Here is a 22,388-nt window from a genome sequence, read left to right as displayed (position 1 = left end):
ACGCTATCTACTATGTACCTATGATTACAAGGCCGGATACTTAAGAATTGTACGTACATTTACAAATGAAAGCTGATTGTTGATTGTGGGATATATTACATTTCGGACGCCCTGGACTCCCCTCGCCAACGCGTGGATATGTAAAGCCAAAATTCAGTCACAGCACTCCAATATGTACAGTCCATTCCTTCAATGTTTATTGGCGTAGTACCTAAATACTTAGAACAAAGATTCAAGATCACACACAGAATACACCGGCTAGGAAAAGCCTTTGATACCTAAGTATTTCTAGGATAGAGAAAGGCCTCCAAGATTCTATAATAGGGATCCAAAGAACGACTACCTCCCTCAGCGAAAAACCTTCAAGGCGAGCCGTAAGCTGTGATGTTTCCAGTAGTCGTCTCCCGCCTCCAGTTCTTTGCGTCCCAAGGCCTTGAAGCAAAAGGGGCATTGGATCCGCGTCTCGCCTCCACTCGCTTCTGGTATCGGTGGGTACTCGAATTTATCCCCTTGACTCGTTGACATGGTGCTTATTGCTGCCGTGAGAGCTCGTTTTTCTGGATGGTGAAGAAGGTTACCAGGTACGCGCCTGACGGCAAGACTCCTTGCGTGGCGTTCAGTTTGTAGCAGTATCCGACGCCGGATCGCTATGGAGTCGCCCAACTGTTGACAGAGCCCCCTGCGAGCGGCTGAAAACCTCTGGCGGACCCAAGATGCAATGTCCCTGCGAAAGGCAATGTCTTCGTCGGTCACAAAAGCCGTCAGCGAATGATTGAATTGTTTTGCGGATGTTTTCCTGGTTGCTGCAGCTATAAAATGCAACCGATCCAGAATAAGAAACTATTACGAAGACTGAGGAAAGAGTCATCATAGTCGGTCACGATTTGATCAAAGGATTTGAGACAGGCGTGGGTGATGTCGAATACCTATGGCTGTTGACACGCCCATGTCCTCTTTTGCCCCGTCCATAATGCCGTGGAGTTTCCCGCCAATGCGTGTCGAGTCACGGTGAGCAGGCTGGGCCAGACAGACCCAAGGCAAGGCAAACGTGGAGTTAAGGTCGGCTGGGAAGAGGATTGAGATCTAGTTATGGTGATGACTTTGGAGACTTTTTCTCACTTGCCGTGTAGGTAAATTGGATGAACCGAGGGTATCAAGAAAGCAATTGTTGCCAAAAGGTTATCATTCTGCAACTCTCTGCTTCGCCAATGTCTGAATGTAGAGAGCACTTCACTTCGACATTGGCCGTCGGAGAGGCCAGCGGTCAGACAATCTCAGTACTGCATGGGCTGTTGTCGGATTACAACGAATGATAGGTTGCCAATATTCCTGAATGGCTTGAGATTGACACCTCAAAGTACCTGCCTACCCAATGGTGTGTGTGGCCTGCGACCTGGTGAGGAGGATACTCGCTTTTCTTTTTTGGCCACCCCAGCATGTTGCGGCATATGAGCCGCCAGCCTCGCCTTAGTTAACTCAACGATCCTTTTCTAACAGCATGTGATTTGTGTGCCTAGGATAACAGCGCGTTTGTTCCTCAGCGGCCTGAAACATATCTTTCGAAAGAATCGGAACTTACATGGGAATATGAGCAGCTCGACACAATGCCCCACACATGAGAGAATCCGAATCGTTGTCTTAGACTCCGGGGCGGACGAGACAGACTCGCCCATTCGCCCTGCTATTAAGTTCGGACGCATCAACGCCCAGAAGAGCACGAGCTTCGTCGGAAACCCAGATGAGTAGCGGCAGGATAGTTGTAGACATGGGACACGTGTTGCTCAGCTTCTTCTGAAGACTGCACCAGCCGCAGAAATCTACGTTGGAAAGATCTGTACCGGGAAGGTCATCAACGATGAATCTATGCTTGGAATTGCAAAGGTCAGTCTGCCTTCCACTCCTGATTTTCGAATTATAACACTTGGCGCTAATGTGTCGATACGTAGGCAATAGATTGGGCCGTCAAGGAATGCGACGCACACATCATCTCCATGTCTTTCGGCTTCGAAGATGAAAATGATGTGATCGATGCGGCTGTAGACAACACCGTTAATGCTGGCAAACTTATCATCGCCGCGGCTTCAAATAACGGTAGTCTCTCCGGACGTGCCAGGCCAGCCCGTAAAGACGGGGTAATCTGCATCCACGCCACGGATGGGAAGGGCAACAAAGGCGGCATGAACCCTTCTCCTCAGTCCAAAACAGATAATTTTGCCACGATAGGCGTGGCAGTTCCATGTAAGTGGAAAGGTAAGGACATGTGGAAGTCGGGCACCTCCTTTGCTGTGCCCATTGCAGCGGGTTTCGCTGCAGGTTCGCGAGGTATAGATGCAATCTCACGTCTAGGAAGCTCAAGATTCTGCGACAAAAATAGGGCACGCAGGTCATTTTTCGGAAGATGGCAGAGATGAGGGATGGCTATGACTTTATTCACCCCGTGCGCCTGTGGAAAGACTGACAGGATACGAAAACAGAGAAACAGTCTGAAAATTATTGGGCATGCCATGGAGGAGCTCTAACATAGTGCAAAGCCGGAATCTAATTGAGGGATTTATTCACGTACATTCTCAACGGCTCCCGGATTCTCCGTTGTTTGGTTTATTACATTTGGTAGCTGGCCCTGGCCATAGTTGAGGCTGCTCGCAATTTTGAGGGAACCTTGTAGGAGCGTCAAACCTATCGATGCATCCGTGCCATCCTCCGCTCCCCCACTCCTCGTGGTCATTGCCACAACTTTTATTGCGCGAATGACCGCGTTTTTGATGTCCCAAGTCCCATTAGCCTTTTAGCGCAGGTAGCCTGAGGAATAGGCCCCGGTGACGGTGTCCCTGTTCAGATCAGCACTCGTACTGAAGAATCTGGGGCTAAGCTACTCGGCGTTGCTGAAGCGCTCAAGGGGCGCTAAACCCGGCTCCTTAATGATGACGAGAGTTCTATTTTACAGAAACCAAGGCCGCTCAATATTATGCCCTATGTTTTATGACTCGGTAATGTGTTCATCTGGGAATAAATTCCCCAGGTATGTAAGTCTGGTTGACGATGTTGCACTCTGAGTTGTGCACGAACGTCGTTCGTAGTCTCAATGGGGAAACAAGAAAAGAAAAATCTTCACCTACCCCTCATCTCACTCACCTCTGGCTTCCCATAATTCATCAACAGAAACACAAAAGTACTCCTTCACTGCTGAAGGCTAATATACCGCGTCTCTCACATCTGTTTTGGGCTTTACTTTCTCTGGGAACTAGACAACGACTACAGGAAAGGGAAAGGTTCTCGAAACTGTGTCTGTGTGTCTGTCTTTGAACAAACTCGTCCATCAATTAGAGACAAACACCAGAAAAACACACAACACAACATATCAGCGCCTCCTCTTCCAGCCTACACACACAGACATATTAGGGTCAAACCCCGGCCGGCAACAATCCAGAGATAAATAAAATACGACTTTCCGCTCATCTTGCAAAAAGGGGGACAGAAGACGGGAACCAGGGAATACAAAAGACTAAAACCAAAAGCAATAAAAAAGAGAGACGAAAACAATGACAGCCCTCCAAAAAGCGCCCCTCATCCTACACATCACAATCGAAACCCTAGCAGCGCTCTCATTCATTTTCCAACCACACACACAACTCCCCGGCGCGACGCGCGAGGCGGAGCTGATCCTGGCGAGCTACGGGGGGTTGCTTCTTACCACCAACTTAGTGTGCGGCGTATTTGTCTTGCTCCCCGGGTTTGACGCGACGGCGGGGCTGGTGTCGCTGTGCGTGGGGACGTACCACGCGTGGCCGATGTGGCGGGCGTATTCTCGGCTGAGTAGTAGCAGTCGTCGGCGAGTGGTGGGGCCGTCGCAGGTGTTAGGGGGCCCCGGGGTGCATTTAGCTGTGCACGCCGTGTGCTTGGTTGGGTTGGTGGCGGCTGGGTGGTCTGCGGTGGCGATGTCGTGACGCTGGACGGGAAAAGGGGCATTCAGGGAGAGTGATAGCAGACAGACGAAGGGACTGTCACGGAACTGGCTTGTATAGACTCGGATTCAGTTCAACAAAACAGTAGATGATTTTATCTTGTCAACACAATAAATGATAGAGGCCAGGCTTAGCCTCGGAAGAGCCGCAGACCCTCTTCTTCCACATTGGCACCGCCCATCTCGTCTTCCGATGCCGCCTCGTCCTCCTTGAGCTCCATCGTCTGCCCAAAGAGCGTGGCTAAAAACCTGTCTATCGCATGGTCCTCCCACGTTCTGCGGTCCTCGGGTGCCATGAAGTTCTGCAGTTTCTCGTGCACCGTGAACCTCAGCTTCCTCCCCTTGCTTGCTTTGCGGTCTACCAGCTTTCTGGTCTTGGCCTCCTTCAAGGCCGCCCACCGCACAGTCGCCACGAACTCGCCCGGCGCACCCGAGTCTAGGCTGCGCTGGTCGACGAGCTCCTTGAGGAGCAGCTGGTAGAAGTCGGCATCGTCGTAAACGTCCTTGTCCTCCTCCTCCACCTTCTTGGCCGCCTGAGCCGGGGCGCAGGAGCGGGGAGTTCGTGCGCGCTTGACAAGCCGGTCTATGCTCAGGAGCTGGTCGTCCAGGACCGACGCCAGAGACTGATTCGCCGACTCGCCCAACCTCCGGGTCGAGACGGCCGCCCCAGAGCTCCGCACCCTGGTAGACCACTTATCCAGCACCTTTCGCCGGTGCGAGAGCGCAGCGCCCTCGACCGTCTCCATGTGCTCCCAGATGGCTTCGCTTGGCGTGTCCAGGTCGATTTCCTCTCGCTTCCTCTTCTCCCCAGCCTTTGCCTTGCTCTCTGATCCAAGACTGTGCCGGACACTGTCGATAGTGTTCCAAAGCTTGATGGCGGCTTCTTCAGCCGCTTGGTACGGCTCCATATCGGTCTCGTTGCTGGCCTCCACCACTCCGAACGAGTTCACCGCCACCAGCGCTTTTTGAAGTCGGATACGGAGGTTCAGGATGGAGTCGAATTCCCGGCGCTGCAGGCGCACCGCCACGCCCTTGTCTGCGTCCGCTTTGGCAGCTTGTGACATGGCAGCCACGATGCTCTTCTCGCCTTCGCTCATGATCTTGCGGAGCTCGGCACGCTGGTCGTCATTGTCGTCAACGGGCCCATCATCCCCACCCTCTTCATCACCCTCGTCGTCCTCGCCATCCTCGTCATCCTCGTCCTCATCGTCCTCGCCATCCTCGTCATCCTCGTCCTCATCGTCCTCGCCATCCTCGTCATCCTCGTCCTCATCGTCCTCATCCTCGCCAGCTTCGTCCCCCTCGCTGCCGGAGAGTGGTGCGTCGTCCAGGCCGTCCAATTCGGAGTCATTCTCAGAGGCGTCCTCTCCTTCCTGCTCTCCGCTGAACCCCTCGTCTTCCGACCCAGACATGAAGTCAGCGGCAGAAGGCCTCTTTGCAATGCGGCTCTTCAGATCCTGCGGCTTCGAGGCCCCTCCGCCAAACTTGAAGCGCTTGGCCAGTTCGACGTCGCTTTCCCCAAAGGCTTCGTCGCTGTCGATCTCGGCGTCGTCGTCAACGTGGTCCGCCTCGAGGTCCGCCGTGTCCGGGTCGGCAAACTCTTCCGATCCAGACTGGTCTTCATCATCCTCTTCTTCTTCTTCGTCCTCCTCGCTGTCAAGGTCGTCGCCGCTGCTTTCGGCCAGCGCCGCGCGGCTGACGCGGGCCCCTCGGTATTCCGGTCCCAGCAACGCTGCTTCTTTTTGGCGAAGCTTGCTCTTTCTATAAAGTGAGACCACGGGCAATTAGCATCATGTGCCGTAGTAGCTACTGGCCCCAAACGGTGGAGCGAGTGGACCAAAAGCGCATATCGTGAAGGGGAGGGGGGATGAGAACGATTCGACATACCCTACGGTAATGTAGTGCTCAGTCCCAGCATTCTCGTCGGCCGAGTCCTCACTGCTACTGCCTTCGTCATCGTCGGCAGCGGCTTCATTCTCCGGGTCAATGTCTAAAGACGAGTGTTGCGACACCGAGTTAGTGTACTATTTTTTTTTGGTCTTTCGTCGCTGGAGACGATGCAGTTAACTTGTCGGGAGAAAAGAGTATTCGAACCTTTGACCGGCTTGTCCTCCCATTCAGATATCCGCCGCCTCGTGCGGCTTTTGCCTATCGTTGTCATGGTGGAGGCCGAGTTGTTGTTGATTTTTATTTTTAATTTCCGCGACAAAGATCACGGGTTGATGGGCGGCAGGAAACAAAACTTGAACCCCACGTTTCTGCTGGAAAAATTCTAGCAGTCGCCCCAGCTGGGATCGATTGAGCACCGCTGGAAATTTTTGGCGGTGGCGTACGGCAGAACGTAGACCTCTGGGCAACCCGCTGAACGCGCTAAAATGGGAAGCACCTAGTGGACTGGGAGCAACGAGCAGGGGTCAATGGATCACCTCAGGGGCCCTCAGACGAGTTAGCTCATTCTCATTCATCATCGTCATGTAAGGGAGCTGAGTTCGAGCTCCCCCTTCATGCAGCCTTAGAGAACATGGTGATACTACATAAGTTACGGACCTTTTCGGCCCTCACAGGCGGTGCCGGCATGAGCGGCCTGTTACTGCCATCCAGTAGTAGCATGCAGCAGCTTCGCCTTTTCCACACTTCACGAGTGCTCCAGCATGAGAACCCCTTAGTGAGAACAGCTCCTTTTTATTTACCATTCCATTATTCGCCTTATATTTACACACACACGTACCTTTATAAGTCTTATTCATAAATACTGTCTACTGACACAATGACACACAGGGTCTTCCGCGGACTGGCACAATCCCGCGCATGCAGCGCGGCCTTCCGCAAAAGCGGCCGATCAAGGGCGTGGCGAAAGTGATTGCTGTGTCGTCGGCCAAGGGCGGCGTGGGAAAGAGCACAGTGGCAGGCAAGTTTGTTTTTGTTCTTTTCCCTGTCATGCCCCATTTCTATATATACATGGGTTCTCGATGTGTCCCCGCCCTTTCTGGTAAGGGGGACCCAAGCTTGTTGTTGTGAGAGAATGGAAAGGGGGTAGGGGAGCGAGAAAGCAACAACAACAACACACACACACACACACACACACACACACACGCACCTCTAACATGTGCCGCACTCACCACCCACAGCCAACCTCGCTCTAGCGTTTGCGCGCCTGGGCTACCGGTCCGGCATCCTCGACATGGACGTGTTCGGGCCGTCGATCCCGACCCTGTTCAACCTGGACGAGGCCCCGCGGCTGACGGCGCACAACCAGCTGGTACCGCTGACCAACTACGGCGTGCAGACCATGTCAATCGGGTACTTGGTGGGGTCTAGCTCGGCGCTGGTGTGGCGGGGGCCGATGCTGCTCAAGGCGGTCCAACAACTGCTGCACGAGGTCGAGTGGGGCGGCGGGCTCGACGTGCTGGTGCTGGACCTGCCGCCGGGCACGGGGGACACGCAGCTGAGCATCACGCAGCAGGTGGAGCTGGCGGGGGCCGTGGTGGTGACGACGCCGCACGCGCTGGCCGTGCAGGACGCCGTCAAGGGCGTCGACATGTTCCGCAAGGTGGCCGTGCCGCTGCTGGGGCTCGTGCAGAACATGTCCGTGTTCCGCTGCCCGCACTGCCACGGTGACACGGCCGTCTTCGGGTCCTCGGACCGCGTCCAGCGCGCCTGCGCCGACCACGGCCTCGATTTCCTCGGCGACATCCCGCTGCACCCCAACATCGGCGAGGACGCCAGCCGCGGCAAGCCCACCGTCGTCGCCGAGCCGCAGTCCGAGAGGGCAAAGGTGTTTATAGACATTGCCACCACCCTCGCCTCCAAGATCGACCTCCCCTCTTCGTCCACTTAAACCGACCAGTGCAGCAACGCTCGCCCTACCCATTCCACAGAAACGAATATCTCCATATACCTGTACATACATACTGCGGGTCTCCATGTATAAAACCTACGAGTCTGGCCGCATTTCCATCCTGTCAACTGACAGCAAGCCTGTCGACGACAGGGTCAAGCCTTTCTACCTGGCCCGTTTGTGGCATGATGACGGACCGTTATTCTCGTCAACAAAGACCTAGCATAAGGCCCTGCTTTGGTGCCTTGATCGTTGGACGGCCGAGACTTGGCCATCACCTTCGTCAATTTCTAGTCTAGTACCACCGGTTGACGATGCACTATACCTGGTGGTGTCAGACCATGGCGAGGTCGAGACTTGAGGGAAGAATGGTGGGAGAAGTCCCGGACTGGGAACATTAGTGTATGAGTAGGCATTATGTACAACTCGTGTAAAATATAGGATGTATTGTTTTTTTAATTTTGCGTCAAAGGTTCATTGCTTCCGAAGCCAAGAACCTTGTGTTCTCTCAAAATAGTAGTATTATTACATTGGAAAATTAAAGAGTGAAAAGTTCAACGTCTAGCAGTCACACGCTGATAGCCAATCCATGGCTAGATTGTAGACCCTTCTATGTCGCGAAAACATGCGTTCCAAAAGTGTCCAGCAAGGGAAGCTGACCGTTTGGAGATACGACTCGCGGTTGCAGGAATGAGGTTCATCACTGTCACATTCACATATGCTTGACCACCAAGATGCCAAAGACATAGGTCTGAGAGCAAAGGGTATCACATTGCTATTTGCCCGACCTCTGATTTGTTCCAGTATCGTGGGCGGTGGTGCTAATCTCTCCCGCAACGACCAACAGGCTGGGCTGAAGAAGAGAGCCCGCCTTATCGGAAGGGGTTTTGAGAGAAGGCTACCATGCCGGACGACACCTTCGCGATTGGTAAAACCACGTTAGCCTGGCCTCTGAAGGTTGTGTCATAAAAATGAACATGTTGCGGGGAGAGGCAAGAAGGTCAGGAAGGGGGGAGGAAATGAAACCAGGAGAAAGTAGACCAGGTTTGTTCATCCCAAATCCTCGAAACGCCAGCTGATGATCGCCGATGACCAAATCCCCAAACTCCTATGCCAAACGCTAGTGAATGAATATCGTTGAAGTTGTGGGCGTATGCCTGGATGTCAAAGAGACTAAAGTTAGTCCAAATCTTCGTTGGGCTGGTAGACATGTCGGCTTCTAGTTGGGTCCTTTCTCATAGCCTGACCGGAGCCAGTGAACCCAACTGCAAGATAATAACGTGTTAACATCTCAATTTGGTAGAGGTAGGCAGAAGAGGGAGAAAAGATTTGCCTTGCATACCTCTGCCACGGACGCCGTCGGGGGTGCGGAACATGCTGTCTTTCTTCACAGCCTTCCCGAGCTTTCCCTTCTGGGTAAACTCCTGCCACTTATTTTTTCCAGCCTCAAGCTCCTTGTTGGCCTTAATCTTTTTATGCTTGCGAGGTTTATCCTCGCCATTATCATCAGTCTTGGTCGACTGCTGAGCTTGCGGGTATTTCTCCGCAGCCGCATTGATGACAATTCCATTGGTTGTACCGGCATTCGAGATGGCGGTTGAGGGCACTGGGGATTGATTCGTGCCGTCTGTATTGGCGCTGGAGCCACCAACAGCAGTGCCGTCCGCCTTACGCTTCTGTGCGAATGGGCGAATATCCTTCGCACGTAGAGTCTCAATAGTATCGTAGCTCTTGAACTTGACAGTGTAGACAGGTGCGGTCGAGGAACCAGTGACAGATGTGATTCGGGCCGCGTAGTAGCCCTTGTCGCCCGAAACCCACTTCGCCAGAACATTGTCATTGACTTGGTAATTAATCAGTTCCGGCTCCTTTTCCTCGAGAGGGGCTGGCTGCTTAAAGGCGGGGTGATTCTCATGGGACCACTTGGGCTCCGGGGTGGGCGACTGTGGCTGTTTGTCTTTGGGTAGGCCCTGACGCATTGCCTGTAATTTCTGGCGCTTCTGCTCCAGATCCTTGTTGAGGGATTCAAGCATCTCGTCCATGTCGCCTTTAATAGCCACGAGCTCCTCATTGTCGGGCTGGTCTTTGAGATTGGTCAAGACGAAACCGAGCTGACCGAACCGATGTCAACCTTGTTCACTAAAAAACCACGGCGGTCAGAGCGGACGGGTGTTTGCCTACCTGGCCCTTGCACTCCTCGAACGCAAGTTCGTCATTCTTGATCCCGGATTCGAGATCCTTGATCTCGGCCAAGATTTTGGCGCTCATTTTGCTTGATTTGACACGAAGAAAGCGTTACCAGATATCGTCAAATGAGATGCGTCGCTACAAACCTTCCAACTGTTGTGCTGTCTGCAGGTTGTTGCGGGTCGACGATGGAAGACGAGGTGAGGAAGGAAGGTGGCGGGGTTGCCTCGAAAATGTTGGAGGCGACGCGACCTACCTGCCACTTAAGAACGGGTGTGGAGACGGGAGTCGTGCACGGACCAACGCCTGCTATTTCTTGAAAAGTGACGAAAAGGTGAGGAACGAAGCCGGTATCGGTAATGCCAAAATTACAGACGATTACAGGTATCAGAACCGAGCTCAACCCTCTTTACAGTAAATAACTACAGAAACTCTGAGCCGATAACTTTGTTTTGACTCACTTGAGGCCGCCAGTATACAGCGGCATGAGAATTTTATCGAAGCACTAGTGACCTAGGCACATAGAACGCGATATTCAAGACTTCTAGTGTTCATCAAAGTTTGTTAATAAACAATAATTGATTAAGTATATACACGCTGTTTACGCTATTTTGTCTTCAGCCACGAGGAAAATATTTCTCGTATGGCCCCTTGCCTCTTCTCCGTCGGGCCAAAACAAAAGCGTTTAGAAATTAGGCGCTGATTAAAAAATAGGACCCTTGCTTTTTATATACCCCCATCCCTTGGTCCCAGCACAGGTGCGTGTATGATGATGGTATGACCACAGCCAGCTTGTATAAATGATGGGCAACCCAGCCCCGCCCCTCCCCAGCCATAGCCGGAATGCCATATCCTGTCGTCTCCTGCCCTGCCGAGAACGGCATCGTAGTGGAAATAAATTTGTTCGTAAGCAGTCGTAGCACTCTAATGTGCGCCGAGAGCCTCGCAGTATAAATTGATCAAAGGCTCGTCGACATATTCTAGATCACTGGGTGACCTGCTCTTCCGTCTCTCACGCCCAGTCTCCTAGTCCTGGCTCGCACTGAGATCTACGGGTTTCTCCCACATACTGCGGAGTATGGCCAGAGTGTTAGCTTCGTCCTCTCCGTCCGTCAGACTAGTTCTGCCAAGCCCCTGCCCTTCGTGGATTGTGCCGGCTCCATCGTCGGTCTCGACACTAGGGCTAGAGCTGTTGGCCTGCATGTCTGAGAGAGTCTCTCGCGGAGTAGTCGGCCGTCTGTTTGCGCGATGGTCCAACATTGCCGCCGCGCTAGGTCCGATAATGTCGCTGTCTTGGGGATTATGCGAGCCTTCCGCAGGCCTGCCACTGACCTCCGAGCCACGTTTGGAGTGAGAAGTTCCTGGCCGAGAAGAGGCCTGGCCATCCTTAGGCATGGTCTTGCCTAGGCCGGGCAGTTGAGACAGCCGTGCAAGCGATCGGGCCACGGGGTTCTGGAAGCGACGGACAACCAGATACTCCATACCAATTCTCTCCCGAAGCTTGGCCAGTCTGGGGTCTCTAGAATCGTAGCTGGAACTACCGGTAAGGGATCTAGCAGTTACCGGGACCCCTGCCAAGCCAATACCCACACCAGGGTGCGGGTGGGCCGTCTCCAGGGTTGAGCTTGCGCGCTGGAGATTCAACTTCTGCTGGGTGCGGTTCATGTCCCTCGGGATGGCATAGACTCCATTAGGCCGGCGGTGGTTACCAGCTGTTGGTACACCATTGTCAAAGCGCTCTCCGTCCGAGAGATGCGCGCCCCCAACTGCCGCCTCATGCTCGCGTGTTTCCTCGTAAACTTGATCTCGCGCCTGCGCCAAATTCCCTAAGGATCGCGGCCGACGCGGAGCACCGGCTTGGGTCTTTCCATTCACCGGCGCCCGTGAGAGACCGCCATGGATGGCAGAGGTCAAAAAACTCACACCAGGTATGCCCGACCCGGAATCATGGCTATTATGTTCAAGAAAGCGGGATGTGAGCTCCGCCATACCACTGCTGCCCGTTTGAAGGTGAGTTGCTATGTGGGGAGTACTCGAAGGGGTGAGTATTTCGTGGAGGATCGAGTCTGGCGAATGCGGCCGAGATGAAGACGGGTGAACCAAGACATTGTCGGTCGACATTTTCGGAGGAGCACTAGGCGACGAGGTGCGTTGTAGGATGCGCGAGGTGAGGTACTGGTTGTGGTCGACTATCTCTCGGGCGAGATTCAACGTCAAGCCGTTTGCACCTTGCATAGACTGCATAGACGGGCGCTCTCCGGTGTCTGCGCGATGCGGGAATGGGGCTGTCGGCTGTGTATTATTCGCTCTGTTCGCCGGAGGACTGCTCACAACGCCCCCGTTAATGGTCGACCCGCGTCTCGAGAGAAGGGGGGATGCCGAGGTGCTGGCGTCCTGCCACTCGTCGTCGTCCTGTTCGTCGTCCTGGCCGTCGTCGCCTATGTTAAAATGGACCTTGGAACCAGTAGTAGACTTGAGCTTGGCGACAGCGGAATGAGACGAGGAGCGCATCAGGTTCGCCGACGACCTTGATTTCTTCGTCACGTCGGCCTGGGAGCGATTGCGCTTGAGGCTGGTTTGCGACGAATTCTTCTTGAGGCTGCTCGAAGAGGCGTCTCGCGCGAGCTTCAGGTCGGAGGAGGTCGCACGCCGATGGGACGAGACAAGTGGTCCTGCTGCTGCCCGCTCGGGCGAGAGCGACCCTTGTCTGCGATTTAATTTGGTGGTAGATGGGGCGGCATGGTGTTTGTGTAGAGCTTTCGTCGAGGGAACTCTGGCATGGAAGCGGCCACCGCCGCCAACGATGTGTTTCTGAGTCTTTGCCCGGTAGTGCGAGGGCTGCGGATCGGTGCTGTCAAAGTGGTTCAAGGGCGGTCTTTTTGATTGGCTGGTGCCCGACGCATCGGTTGTCTCTCTGTCTTTCGCCATTTTGAGGCGTGCCACGACTGGCCCGTCGCAGTTTGCTGTGCCCTTTTCCTCCCTGACAACCCTTCTCTTCTCCCTCCCAGGCGTGGGCTTATTATTGCCGTGCCGTGCAGCGCAGAGCAGTCGCCAATGGTCTGACCTGCCAAGTTCTGGGCCGCAGGACTGCCCAGATTCCCTGCTGGCTGCCACTGTCCTCTAGCGGCGGATTGAGCACAAGCAGCTGGTATCTTGTGGCAGGTTGCTCTGCGCAGCCTGGCTCGTCATTGAGATGCGGGGTGCTGTGGTGCTGCTGTGGCAGGCGGACGGCGCAGACAGCGCAGTCACTGCTCTGTTCAAGGTATATCTGTATCTGCAGGTCGAACCGGGCTTTCGCCTTGTTGGCCGTCTGGTGTAACCAATTGGCGGCCGTTGGCTTGGAAGTGCGAATGACTTGTGTATGAAGACTTGCGCAACACGGGAGCAGGGTCGCAGCTGTTCAGGTTGATATTTTGCGGGAGAATTGATTTGCCCAGGGAGAAGCGGTTGACTTGAGGCAAGCTCAACCGTTCTCGGCTCTGAACTGAATTGTTCCTCCCCCGGCAAGAGCCAGAAGCGGTGACGGGATGTCTGTGATTCCCTGCTCTCCCATTGGCTGCGGTTCCAATTGAGTCTCCATCACACTCACAACCTAAAGTCTCTTGGGTGGGGTTTGGAGTTAAGTGACATGGATGGGATCAAAGTTCTTGATATCCCCACATTCACACGGGAGACAAATTGTAACTTGCCCATTTACGAGGAGATTCCGGAGTCAGGTTCCTGGTTATCGATAAACTGGGCCGTCCATTTTCTCAACCTACTTTTCCCGTCGTTTATTTTCGCGTCTCTCATGTGCATCTATCTACATGTGCAATCAATCCAAATTTTCTTTCTCACTAGTACAGTACAGTCCTCTCCCACTCGGGTCTGAACCCTGTTTTCCAGCCAAGTGGATCTAGCGGGGAAGGGTTGCCAGAAAGCCCCTCTGCGGCTCTCCGGGTTTGACCAGGTAAACAATTGTGCCAGCAATCAGACTTTCACTTTGCCATAGAATCTTGAAGCGAATCTCGGGTGCTCCGTACGACTACACCCTCGCACCCTATCGGCTACTAGCGACGTGAAATGTCCACATGTGTACTTCGCACCCTCGGTTATTAACGATAGGATCGATTGCACATGAGGTAGATGGGTAAATTTTGATTTAGATGGCAAGGCGCGTCGAGTTATATATAACCAATAACCTAAGCGAAAGCCTAGAAATACACTACATTTCATGTCAGGATGGTTTACAGGATTGTCCGAGCCGCTTATTCGGCCACCCATACGGCAGCCATTCCCATGCCGGTGCCGACGCACATGGACGTGACACCAATCTTCTGGTTCCTCCTCTTCAGCTCGTACAACAATGTTGAGACTTGGCGGGCGCCGGTGCAGCCAAGGGGGTGACCAAAGGCAATGGCGCCGCCCTTGGGGTTGATCTTCTCCTGCGGGATTCCTAGCTCGTGCGCGCACCACAGACACTGGCTGGCGAAAGCCTCGTTGATCTCGAAAATGTCGACGTCCTCCTTAGTCAGGCCAGTAAGCTCAAACACCTTAGGGATGGCTTTCCAAGGGCCCACGCCCATGAGGAGGGGCTTGACGCCGACGATCGAGGCGGCAACAAACTTGCCGACGATGGTTTGACCGAGCCTTTCGGCAGTAGACCGCTTCATCAGCAGCACAGCGGCAGCGCCGTCGCTGACCTGGCTAGCATTGCCGGCGTGGATGCTCCCGCCCTCCTTGGCGAAAGCCGCCTTGATTTTGCCGAGAGACTCAGCAGTGACGCCGTCGCGGACGCCGTCGTCGCGGTCGACAACAATCTCCCTGGTCTCGCCCGACTTGGGGTCCTCAAACTTGACCTTGAGGGGCAGGATCTCCTCCTTAAAGAGGCCAGCAGCCTGCGCCTTCACAGCCTTTTGGAACGACGCAGCAGCGAAAGCATCCTGGCTCGCGCGGCTCACACCCTTGTCCTTAGCCATCTGCTCCGAGAGGATTCCCATGGGAACCTTGCAGTTGGCTGCCTCGGGGTGGTTCTCGAACGCCTCGGAGAACTCGCTGACGGCACCAGGGCCGTACTGCAGCGACATGCTCTCAACACCGGCGCCGATGCCGACCTGGATCATGCCGGAGCGGATCTGGTTGGCGACGTCGACGCAGGCCTGAAGACCCGACGAGCATTGCCGGTTAAGGGTGCGGACGGCAGCCGACTCGGGGAATCCGGCTACCAGACTGGCGGCGCGCATCTCGGTCGCACCACCGCCCGGCGCAAGCACTGTGCCGACGCAGATATCCTCGACCAGGCTCGGGTCGATGCCGGACCGGTCAATAATTCCCTTCAGGGCTCCCGCCATGAGGTCGGCCGCGTGCGTGTCCTTGAATCCTCCCTTTCCGCCTTTTGTGATCGCTGTTCGCAGGCATGCTGTCACGACGATCTAGCGTAGACAGCTTGTCAGCAGAACAATTAAAGTATATTCGTATGAAGTGCAAATCGATTGCTCAACTCACATCGTCGGGGTTCTTCTCCAAAATCTTCGCCTTGCCACCCGCCGCAACGGAGCCGGACAGCTGGTTGCCCAGGGCGGACAGTCTATCAAGAGCTACAGCAGTGCACTCTGTCAGTCGGGACTCATCGGCCCGGCCAGTGGCAAACCGGAAGAGCGGGAATTCACTAACCACCCATGATTATAGACTTTGTGAATTTTGTCTACTCGTTTATGGGGAGGAGATCGGAATGTAGGTAGACGTGGACAGGATTTTGTGTTTGAGTTGTTGGTTTCGGGGGAAATGGGAAACCGAGTCGCGGAAAAAGATGTTATAAGCAAGACGGACAGATGCTACCTTGACTACTAGCACATCTGTATGTTATTTTTTCGACTTCGGGCACGGCGTGCTAGGAGATTGGAGCTGCGATCGGAGACAGGATGAAGATGGAGACAAGGCCGGCGTGAGACGTGGAGAGGGCAGGTGATGTCAGAAAACGACCGAGGTATTGCTGGTTGCGGTCTAGCGCGCCTTAGGGTGCATCTTGTGGTGCGTGCCGCTCTCCGCAGCGGCCTTTCACATGCTTTTTTTCTCCGCCAACTATCCGTATCCCGCGTCCATTGAGGCTTTGCCCCCCTTCCATCTTGACCCTTGCCCCCCCAGGCCCCAGCGGCAATCCGCGGTTCTGGAACAAGCACAGGGCAGCTCTCACTGCGAGGAGCCTGGGGAAGCGGCGGCCGAGCTGACCGAGTTGGGTGCGGGACAGAAACCTGCCGAGACGCATGCTTTGAAGAGGCTACCTAGGTATGCACCAGGAATGGGAATAACATTTCACATGCGATTTTTTCTTCCATCAACGAGGCTTGCTTCACTGAGGAACCGGGCATGCACGCCCTGCCTGCATGTTTCCCCAAAATGCACTTCTTTCCCCTGACTCGACCCTGAAACTGGAAACCGCTAAACCCCACCTCAACACTAGGCTTTGCTCGTGTTGCTCTCTCTCGCATGGAACCAACACTGGGCACTTCAAACAAGAAAAATGGAAAGCCGTTGGAATTGGAGGCGCCCACGCGGTGGAATGTGGATGGCGCCATGCCGGGTCCGGCGGGCTTTCGGCCTCTCTTTTTTCCCCTTCTTCCATTACTTTTTACTGGTGCTCTCTGGACCATGTGATGTAGGCCACGATACCTAACGAACGGTCCGGAGCGGACCTCCAACATCGTGGATAGACGCCGGCCCCGAGATGGACTCAGAGCAGCGGCTCACTCCCACGTCTATGAGTGAGTACGGATACTGAACTTTGCTACTTTGCTAGGTAATGAAAACACCGAGGTGCGATATGCAACACGCGAATCCGCGGCGACGGGACAACGATGAAACTCATTATCACAACGGCCAAAGTTTACCTCGAGCAATTTTCCGTCGGGAGAAACCTAAAATCATGTGGTGCTGGGAAACATCACCCCTCATGCAATGCGCACCAACGCATGGATATCATTTCATTCTCATAATAATAGAGTTATTTGTTTACTTTGCCTCCCTTCCTTTAGTTCTTGTGGAACCCCTTGACCTTCTCCACCTCGTCATAGCTGCCCATGAAGATGCCCGCTCTGTCGTGGATGTTCTCGGGAACCACTTCAAGCATGCGGTTCATGTTGCTGTCGATCGCCTGGCCGCCAGCTATTTGGGCAAAAAAACAAACAGAAACTCGTTAGCCATTATTATAGACGTGAGGAAAATGACAGAGGGGCTTACCGTTCTCAAACACCATAGCCATGGGGGCGCACTCGTACAGGATGCGCAGCTTCCCCTTGGGGCTCTTCTTGTCGGCCGGGTAGGCGAAGATGCCGCCGTAGAGGAGAGTGCGATAGGCGTCGGCGACCATGCTGCCGATGTAGCGGGCGCTGTAGGGCTTGCCGTTAGTCTCGGGGCTGGGCTGCTTGAGCGACTCAAAGTAGCGCTTGACGTCGTCCTCCCAGTAGAGAGAGTTGCCCTCGTTGACCGAGTAGATGGCGCGCCTGCGCGGGATGCGCATGTCGGGGTGCGTGAGGATGAACTCGCCGAGCCCCGTGTCGAGCGTGAAGCCGTTGACGCTGCCGCCGCGCATCGTGATGACGAGCTGCGCCGACGCGCCGTACATGGTGAACCCCGCCGCTACCAGCTCTGTGCCCGGCTTTAGGATGTCCTCCTTGGTGCCCGTCGACCCCTCGGCCAGCTTGTGGATCCCGAAAATGGTGCCCACCGACACGCCCGCGTCCAGGTTGGAGCTGCCGTCGATGGGGTCGCACGCGAGCGCGTACCGGGCGTGCTTGGCGTCGCCGAAGAAGATGACCTCCTCCTCTTCCTCCGACACTAGCAGCGCGCACTTGCCGCTCGACCGCATCGCCTCGATGAACAGGTCGTTGCTGATGACGTCGAGCTTCTTCTGCTCGTCTCCCGTCGTGTTCATGGACCCCGCCAGCCCTGTCAGGTTCACCAGTGTCGCACGCCGGATGTAGTAGGCGATTGACTTGAAGGAGAACTGCAGCGCATGGCAGAGGAGGCTGCGATAGGTTGCTGGCTGTGAGCAAGCATACCCCAAGGAGAAGTGGTAGGTACCTGACTAAAAAGGGGGGAACTGTAGAAGCGAAAATGGAGAGAGGGATGTATGTTGTTTACTTACGTGAAGTCCCCGGTGGCTTCCTTGTGCTTGACTTGCTCTTCGGTAAGAAATCTAGTGAGGGTGACGATGTGTGTGTTGATCTGCTCCCCTTGGGCGTCGCCGCTGGACGTTGTAAGTGACGCCATTGTGTGGAGTGTGGGTTTCGCTCGCGATGTATTCCGTAAGGCGCCTTTGGGAACGGAGACCAGTAACTTGAGATGTGTAGTGAATTGGATAAAACAAATCGACTTTCTCGTATCAGAACGAACCCAAGCCCGGTAATTCCCTCTTCTTTCACTCGAAAATAAATGCTACTCCTTTCCCCCCCCCCAAGTTTGTTGCTGTCAATGGATCGCGAGAGGCTAAGGTTTGAGTTTGACTTATACGCAAGCTAGGCTAGGGGCTAGTTTGGAGGGGTTTGGTGGGGTTCGAATCAAAATGCAAATCGTCATGCGAGCGTGACGCGGATGGTAGATCAAGAACTCGGCAATATCCAACCGGGGAGAATAAGTGTGGAGTAGATAGGCACGAGTCGATGGAGTGGCACAGCAAAGACGGACACGAGAGAATCCAAACAATGAAATAGGGACTCTTTGTACTTTTTATTCGAGCCAGGGCGGCGTACGCATCTTGTATCAAGGTAGGTAATGTGGGAGGACCTGGGGAGGTGGGGACCTAGGGGAGCTTCCCGAGCTGCAGCCGTGATGGGCCGCCTACCCCTCTGCCCCTCCATCCTCTCGGCCGCCATCGGCAAAGGCACGGCTATGAATAGGACGACGAACGGGTGAATTCGATGGAACGTGGTTGGCGGCGGGTGCTTACACAGGTCGGTGTTTGTCCAATGGCCTTCTTCAGACTTCGGTTATGTGTAATGCGCTCCCGTTGTGCAGCTCTGGGCTTTCCCGTCGCGAATGGGCGGACAGGAGCTGGAGCTGGGTTCGGGACTCGATGGCCAATTCCGGCCAAGAGGACGCTGGCAAGCTCCCCGAAAAGAGCCCGTCGAGGGCCTAGCAGGGGGGCTGAGGACGAGATCCCGACGCGGGTGCCACTTTGCAAAGAGGATTTCCCGGGACGAAACGCGCGCGGCCAAGCGTGGGCGCATACGCTTGTGCCGAAGCTGCCTCGAGCTTGCCCAAAGCCCGGCAATTCTGGCGGGCCCCTGGGGCGTCAGGGGGAGGCATCCGCCGGGGCCAAGAAGTGTTTCCGGAACAACTTTGTGGCCCCTTGGTCTCTGGGTCTCTTTGGCCTGGCCCGGCTCACATGAGGAGCTGGGGTTCGTGACCCGCCAAGTCCGCTGTGTATTGGTGGTCTGTGGCTAATAAGACGTGTATTCTCTTCTGTCCTCGTGACCTGTTCTCCTTCGTGTCTCGTAACAGAATTGGATTCTGAGCAATTGCGGGACGCGGCAAATCAGGGTCTTAGCTTCCAGGGTTTCCCCAAAGTGCTGCTACACGGGTGGGTCATCAAGGGTCACCCCTAACCCTGGCTCGTTTGAAACATCAGCTCCAACAGTGACGTCACAGAATAGGCGTGAGCGTATGGTACGTGCATAATTACAGTAATAATACGCGGCACTGCTAGAGGGCGTCGAATGTTTCGTGACGAGTGTTGGTTCTTCTGTCTGCACTGAACTCCGAAAATGCGTCTGATACGCACAAAGATAAGGAATGTGCGTGCGTGTACGTGGAGTTGGAGGTGGAAATATAAAAGTCTAGGTCAAGCCAATAGGCGACGTTCCACATTACGAACAAGATGCAGCCGAGGGTCGAGTCGGTGATGACTCGCCAGAGGGATGATATCTGGCGCATCAAAGCCCGGCGTTAGCATGCGAGGGAGCCGGATGGGCCGGTCGTTCCCCCATACAGCAGCCCCGTCGCCAGTCTCCATCACCGCCATGTCAAGCGGCTTTGCTACGTAACCCCCTTGTTCCGCGCCCGTTCGCCTCCAGTCCCCAAACCCAAAGTTAGGGTCGCTGATGGTGCTGCTCCTCATCGTTGCCGTCTTGTCTTGAGACGGCTCCAAGTTGGCTTCAATAATTCCTCCCAATATGCCAATGAAGAAGTTTGGCGCCACGTTTGAGGCTTTAGCGAGCGACCAGACGCTTGTCGGGCCGTTCCTGCGCGCCAACGAACTCGAAAGAAAGAAGGTAGCGTTCGGCCGGTAGTAAAGGTGCCTCGAGAGCGTGTGCCAACGGCACAATTCGCCTCGAAGATAATTGCAGGTCCCGGGGCCGTGGGTACTGCTACCAATGCCGGGTGGCTGGAGGAACGGCTGCGGAGGCGGCGAGAAGGGTGCTCGGTCGAGACATGGAAGCCCCGAGCTGTGGTGATAGCCTTTCGTCCACCGGAAATCAAAGACCTTGACCGTTGCCCCATTCATGCCGCCTCCTACAAAACGCTCTGTGCCGTAAACCATCAGTGCCTCCATGTCAGCCCAAGGGTCTATGTTGTCCTGATAAACGGCGTCAAACGGCGAAGGAGTGCGAAGATCTTGAAGCCTGTGAGTACGGTTCAGCACGAGATTGGAGCAACTAGCTGTCCGGGGCATGTCGATTTCACTTACCTGCACGTGCCATCCCTCCAGGCGCTGAGCAGCAAACTTGTGCCGCCCTTGTTCCATGCCTGCGGGTGGACATGCTGCAGTGAATTCGGACAGATGTTGCTATTACGGGTACTGAACTGTTTTTCCACGTCTGGGTTCTTGGCAGTCGAGAGATAGGTCCATCCGGACGGGGTGATGGTCATGTAGCGGAGATTCTCCTTGTCGCCCTTCAGCGCCAGCGCCAATACATCACCTTGGCCCATCCATACCGCGCGACACAGCTGTATAGAGCTTGAGTTAAAAGCCTCTTTTGCCAAGTCGTAAGTCGCAGATGGTGCTGCTTGGGTGCTGCCATCCTCGGGGAGTTTGTAAACCAAGATGGTGGACCTTGTCGCTGCAGCAACCAGGCTCCCGGAACCGCTATACGTGACATCCAAAGAGTTGACAGTATCCTGGTCTGTAGATTTCTCTGGCCTGGTGCCTGAGATGGCTTCCTCGCTGGAAAAAGCAGGACTGAACTTGGCAAGACGCTCGCCGAACCGCCCCGGCTCGGCAGACAGGAGGGCCAATTCTCCGTTGTCTCGTCCTGTTAGAATCGCCCGACCACCGGGGTGGGCTCCGTAGTGCCTCGCTATTGCTACTGCGCGGACGTCGTCATGGCCGGCTACGAGACCGAAATCCTTGCCCTCGGATCTGAGCCAAGTGATTTTTGCCGGCCTGCCCGAGGCTCGTCGCTCGCGGTACCGGGCAACAACAGTCTCCCCGGCACCCCATACGACCAGCTCTTCTTGTGTGTCGGGGTCGAAGGAAGCATCCAGAACGGGCTGGAAGAGGGCCCTCCGAGATGCGTGCTGGCGGGGCGCGGAAACAGGAACAAAGCTCTGGAACTGGAGCGCTCGCCTGTCCCAGCAGCGGCTCTGCCACGTAAGGGACTCGGCCAGCTGCCGCCAGTTGTGTTGGCCTTTCCTAGATTCAGGGACCGACATGGAGCTGAAGCCGGTTTTTACAAAAACCCTCCAGCCCTCGTCTCTCACGAGCTGGTGCAGTCGCCGACACGCTAGGGCCACGGATCGCATGTCCCGAGCGCTTTCGAGATTTGCCAGAACAAGGAGCAATATCTCGTTTGGTAGGTCCGCCAGGCTCTGGTTCGTGGTTAGTGCAGCCATCGCTAGTTCGATGTCTTGCACTCTGTGGCGCTCTGTCCGTAAGCCGTTCATTTTCTCTTTCTTTTGGCTTATGTCTGGCGAAGGTGTGATTGTGATTGTAATTGGTAACGAATGGATCTGGAATTATTGTTAAATTCGTACATTTCTAGACGCAACCGGCGACGGTGATATAACTAAGGTAGATACTAGAGGCAGATATGGGGGTAGCAAAAAGATTTCTAACACTGCTGGCCAAAGTGACTCGGGGAAGTCCGAGGCTGAGATCAACTTTTTAACTGGGACGGGATTTGCAAGCCGAGTTGACAGAGCAAAATGAATACAGTATCGTAAATTCGAAATACACTGAAATACAACTACCATTTCATGGTTGAACTTTATGGAACATAGTTAAAATCGTATAATACACGTATATACGATCTATTCCAGGACCCACACAGCCCCTATACGGTTTCCAGGCTATGAGTAACATGCCTGATGTTGGAAGCGCTAGCAATGCACCTTGTGCCAACACAACGGAGTGCTGCCTGCTCCAACGGGTCCACCTTCGTCACGGCAAGCGACGCCATTGACAATCTCGAAACTCAGAGATAGGAA

General features: G+C 54.6%; 11 protein-coding genes across 11 annotated transcripts; 3 read left to right on the top strand and 8 right to left on the bottom strand.

Annotated features, from left to right (window-relative positions):
* Positions 1 to 244: 244 nt before the first annotated feature.
* Positions 245 to 698, bottom strand: B0T26DRAFT_721857 (uncharacterized protein). Its single transcript, XM_060442567.1, has one exon. It carries the CDS (start codon positions 523 to 525, stop codon positions 349 to 351), a length of 177 nt encoding a protein of 58 aa, XP_060292824.1. The 5' UTR covers positions 526 to 698; the 3' UTR covers positions 245 to 348.
* Positions 578 to 975, bottom strand: B0T26DRAFT_721856 (uncharacterized protein). Its single transcript, XM_060442566.1, has one exon. It carries the CDS (start codon positions 869 to 871, stop codon positions 617 to 619), a length of 255 nt encoding a protein of 84 aa, XP_060292823.1. The 5' UTR covers positions 872 to 975; the 3' UTR covers positions 578 to 616.
* An 835-nt stretch (positions 976 to 1,810) lies between these two features.
* On the top strand, positions 1,811 to 2,725 carry B0T26DRAFT_409317 (uncharacterized protein). Its single transcript, XM_060434861.1, has 2 exons — positions 1,811 to 1,881; positions 1,954 to 2,725. Exon 2 carries the CDS (start codon positions 1,992 to 1,994, stop codon positions 2,409 to 2,411), a length of 420 nt encoding a protein of 139 aa, XP_060292822.1. The 5' UTR covers positions 1,811 to 1,881; positions 1,954 to 1,991; the 3' UTR covers positions 2,412 to 2,725.
* Positions 2,726 to 3,539: 814 nt separating this feature from the next.
* B0T26DRAFT_654365 (uncharacterized protein) lies at positions 3,540 to 3,944 on the top strand (the record flags this gene model as incomplete). The annotated part of the gene is made up of 1 exon (XM_060438538.1): positions 3,540 to 3,944. The coding sequence occupies one exon, from the start codon at positions 3,540 to 3,542 to the stop codon at positions 3,942 to 3,944; it is 405 nt and encodes a 134-aa protein (XP_060292821.1).
* Positions 3,945 to 4,092: 148 nt separating this feature from the next.
* B0T26DRAFT_653357 (apoptosis-antagonizing transcription factor) lies at positions 4,093 to 5,952 on the bottom strand (the record flags this gene model as incomplete). The annotated part of the gene is made up of 2 exons (XM_060438451.1): positions 4,093 to 5,722; positions 5,849 to 5,952. Coding segments are annotated over 2 exons (1,734 nt in total), but the record flags the coding sequence as incomplete, so codon positions are not given.
* Positions 5,953 to 6,569: 617 nt separating this feature from the next.
* Positions 6,570 to 7,799, top strand: B0T26DRAFT_742932 (nucleotide binding protein-like protein; the record flags this gene model as incomplete). Its single annotated transcript, XM_060444187.1, has 3 exons — positions 6,570 to 6,626; positions 6,740 to 6,869; positions 7,090 to 7,799. The coding sequence occupies 3 exons, from the start codon at positions 6,570 to 6,572 to the stop codon at positions 7,797 to 7,799; spliced, it is 897 nt and encodes a 298-aa protein (XP_060292819.1).
* Positions 7,800 to 8,978: 1,179 nt separating this feature from the next.
* B0T26DRAFT_678921 (uncharacterized protein) lies at positions 8,979 to 10,067 on the bottom strand (the record flags this gene model as incomplete). The annotated part of the gene is made up of 3 exons (XM_060440291.1): positions 8,979 to 9,064; positions 9,142 to 9,910; positions 9,981 to 10,067. The coding sequence occupies 3 exons, from the start codon at positions 10,065 to 10,067 to the stop codon at positions 8,979 to 8,981; spliced, it is 942 nt and encodes a 313-aa protein (XP_060292818.1).
* Positions 10,068 to 11,021: 954 nt separating this feature from the next.
* B0T26DRAFT_615547 (uncharacterized protein) lies at positions 11,022 to 12,914 on the bottom strand (the record flags this gene model as incomplete). The annotated part of the gene is made up of 1 exon (XM_060435974.1): positions 11,022 to 12,914. A coding segment is annotated over one exon (1,893 nt), but the record flags the coding sequence as incomplete, so codon positions are not given.
* A 1,199-nt stretch (positions 12,915 to 14,113) lies between these two features.
* B0T26DRAFT_721838 (acetyl-CoA acetyltransferase) lies at positions 14,114 to 16,009 on the bottom strand. Its single transcript, XM_060442565.1, has 3 exons — positions 15,639 to 16,009; positions 15,471 to 15,562; positions 14,114 to 15,397 (listed from the first exon to the last, which is right to left on the bottom strand). The coding sequence occupies exons 1-3, from the start codon at positions 15,643 to 15,645 to the stop codon at positions 14,234 to 14,236; spliced, it is 1,263 nt and encodes a 420-aa protein (XP_060292816.1). The 5' UTR covers positions 15,646 to 16,009; the 3' UTR covers positions 14,114 to 14,233.
* Positions 16,010 to 16,992: 983 nt separating this feature from the next.
* On the bottom strand, positions 16,993 to 18,233 carry B0T26DRAFT_654513 (fructose-1,6-bisphosphatase class 1/Sedoheputulose-1,7-bisphosphatase; the record flags this gene model as incomplete). The annotated part of the gene is made up of 3 exons (XM_060438553.1): positions 16,993 to 17,126; positions 17,202 to 17,989; positions 18,109 to 18,233. The coding sequence occupies 3 exons, from the start codon at positions 18,231 to 18,233 to the stop codon at positions 16,993 to 16,995; spliced, it is 1,047 nt and encodes a 348-aa protein (XP_060292815.1).
* A 1,220-nt stretch (positions 18,234 to 19,453) lies between these two features.
* On the bottom strand, positions 19,454 to 22,041 carry B0T26DRAFT_721829 (uncharacterized protein). Its single transcript, XM_060442564.1, has 2 exons — positions 20,650 to 22,041; positions 19,454 to 20,584 (listed from the first exon to the last, which is right to left on the bottom strand). The coding sequence occupies exons 1-2, from the start codon at positions 21,843 to 21,845 to the stop codon at positions 19,804 to 19,806; spliced, it is 1,977 nt and encodes a 658-aa protein (XP_060292814.1). The 5' UTR covers positions 21,846 to 22,041; the 3' UTR covers positions 19,454 to 19,803.
* Positions 22,042 to 22,388: the final 347 nt, after the last annotated feature.

Source organism: Lasiosphaeria miniovina (assembly GCF_030549165.1).
Source record: "Lasiosphaeria miniovina strain SMH2392-1A chromosome Unknown B0T26scaffold_6, whole genome shotgun sequence".
Taxonomy (NCBI): Eukaryota; Fungi; Ascomycota; class Sordariomycetes; order Sordariales; family Lasiosphaeriaceae; genus Lasiosphaeria; species Lasiosphaeria miniovina.
The sequence above is the reverse complement of the archived record's forward strand: the minus strand, read 5'-3'. Positions and strand labels throughout refer to the sequence as shown.

Bases quoted from the DNA above. Each gene is read 5' to 3' on its own strand.
- B0T26DRAFT_721857 (XM_060442567.1), bottom strand. From the start codon at position 525: ATGTCAACGAGTCAAGGGGATAAATTCGAGTACCCACCGATACCAGAA.
- B0T26DRAFT_721856 (XM_060442566.1), bottom strand. From the start codon at position 871: ATGATGACTCTTTCCTCAGTCTTCGTAATAGTTTCTTATTCTGGATCG.
- B0T26DRAFT_409317 (XM_060434861.1), top strand. From the start codon at position 1,992: ATGTCTTTCGGCTTCGAAGATGAAAATGATGTGATCGATGCGGCTGTA.
- B0T26DRAFT_721838 (XM_060442565.1), bottom strand. The intron at 15,398-15,470 runs GTGAGTTGAGCA...TGTCTACGCTAG, and splicing joins TGGAGAAGAACCCCGACGAT to ATCGTCGTGACAGCATGCCT.
- B0T26DRAFT_721829 (XM_060442564.1), bottom strand. From the start codon at position 21,845: ATGAACGGCTTACGGACAGAGCGCCACAGAGTGCAAGACATCGAACTA. The intron at 20,585-20,649 runs GTAAGTGAAATC...CCGTACTCACAG, and splicing joins TGGAGGGATGGCACGTGCAG to GCTTCAAGATCTTCGCACTC.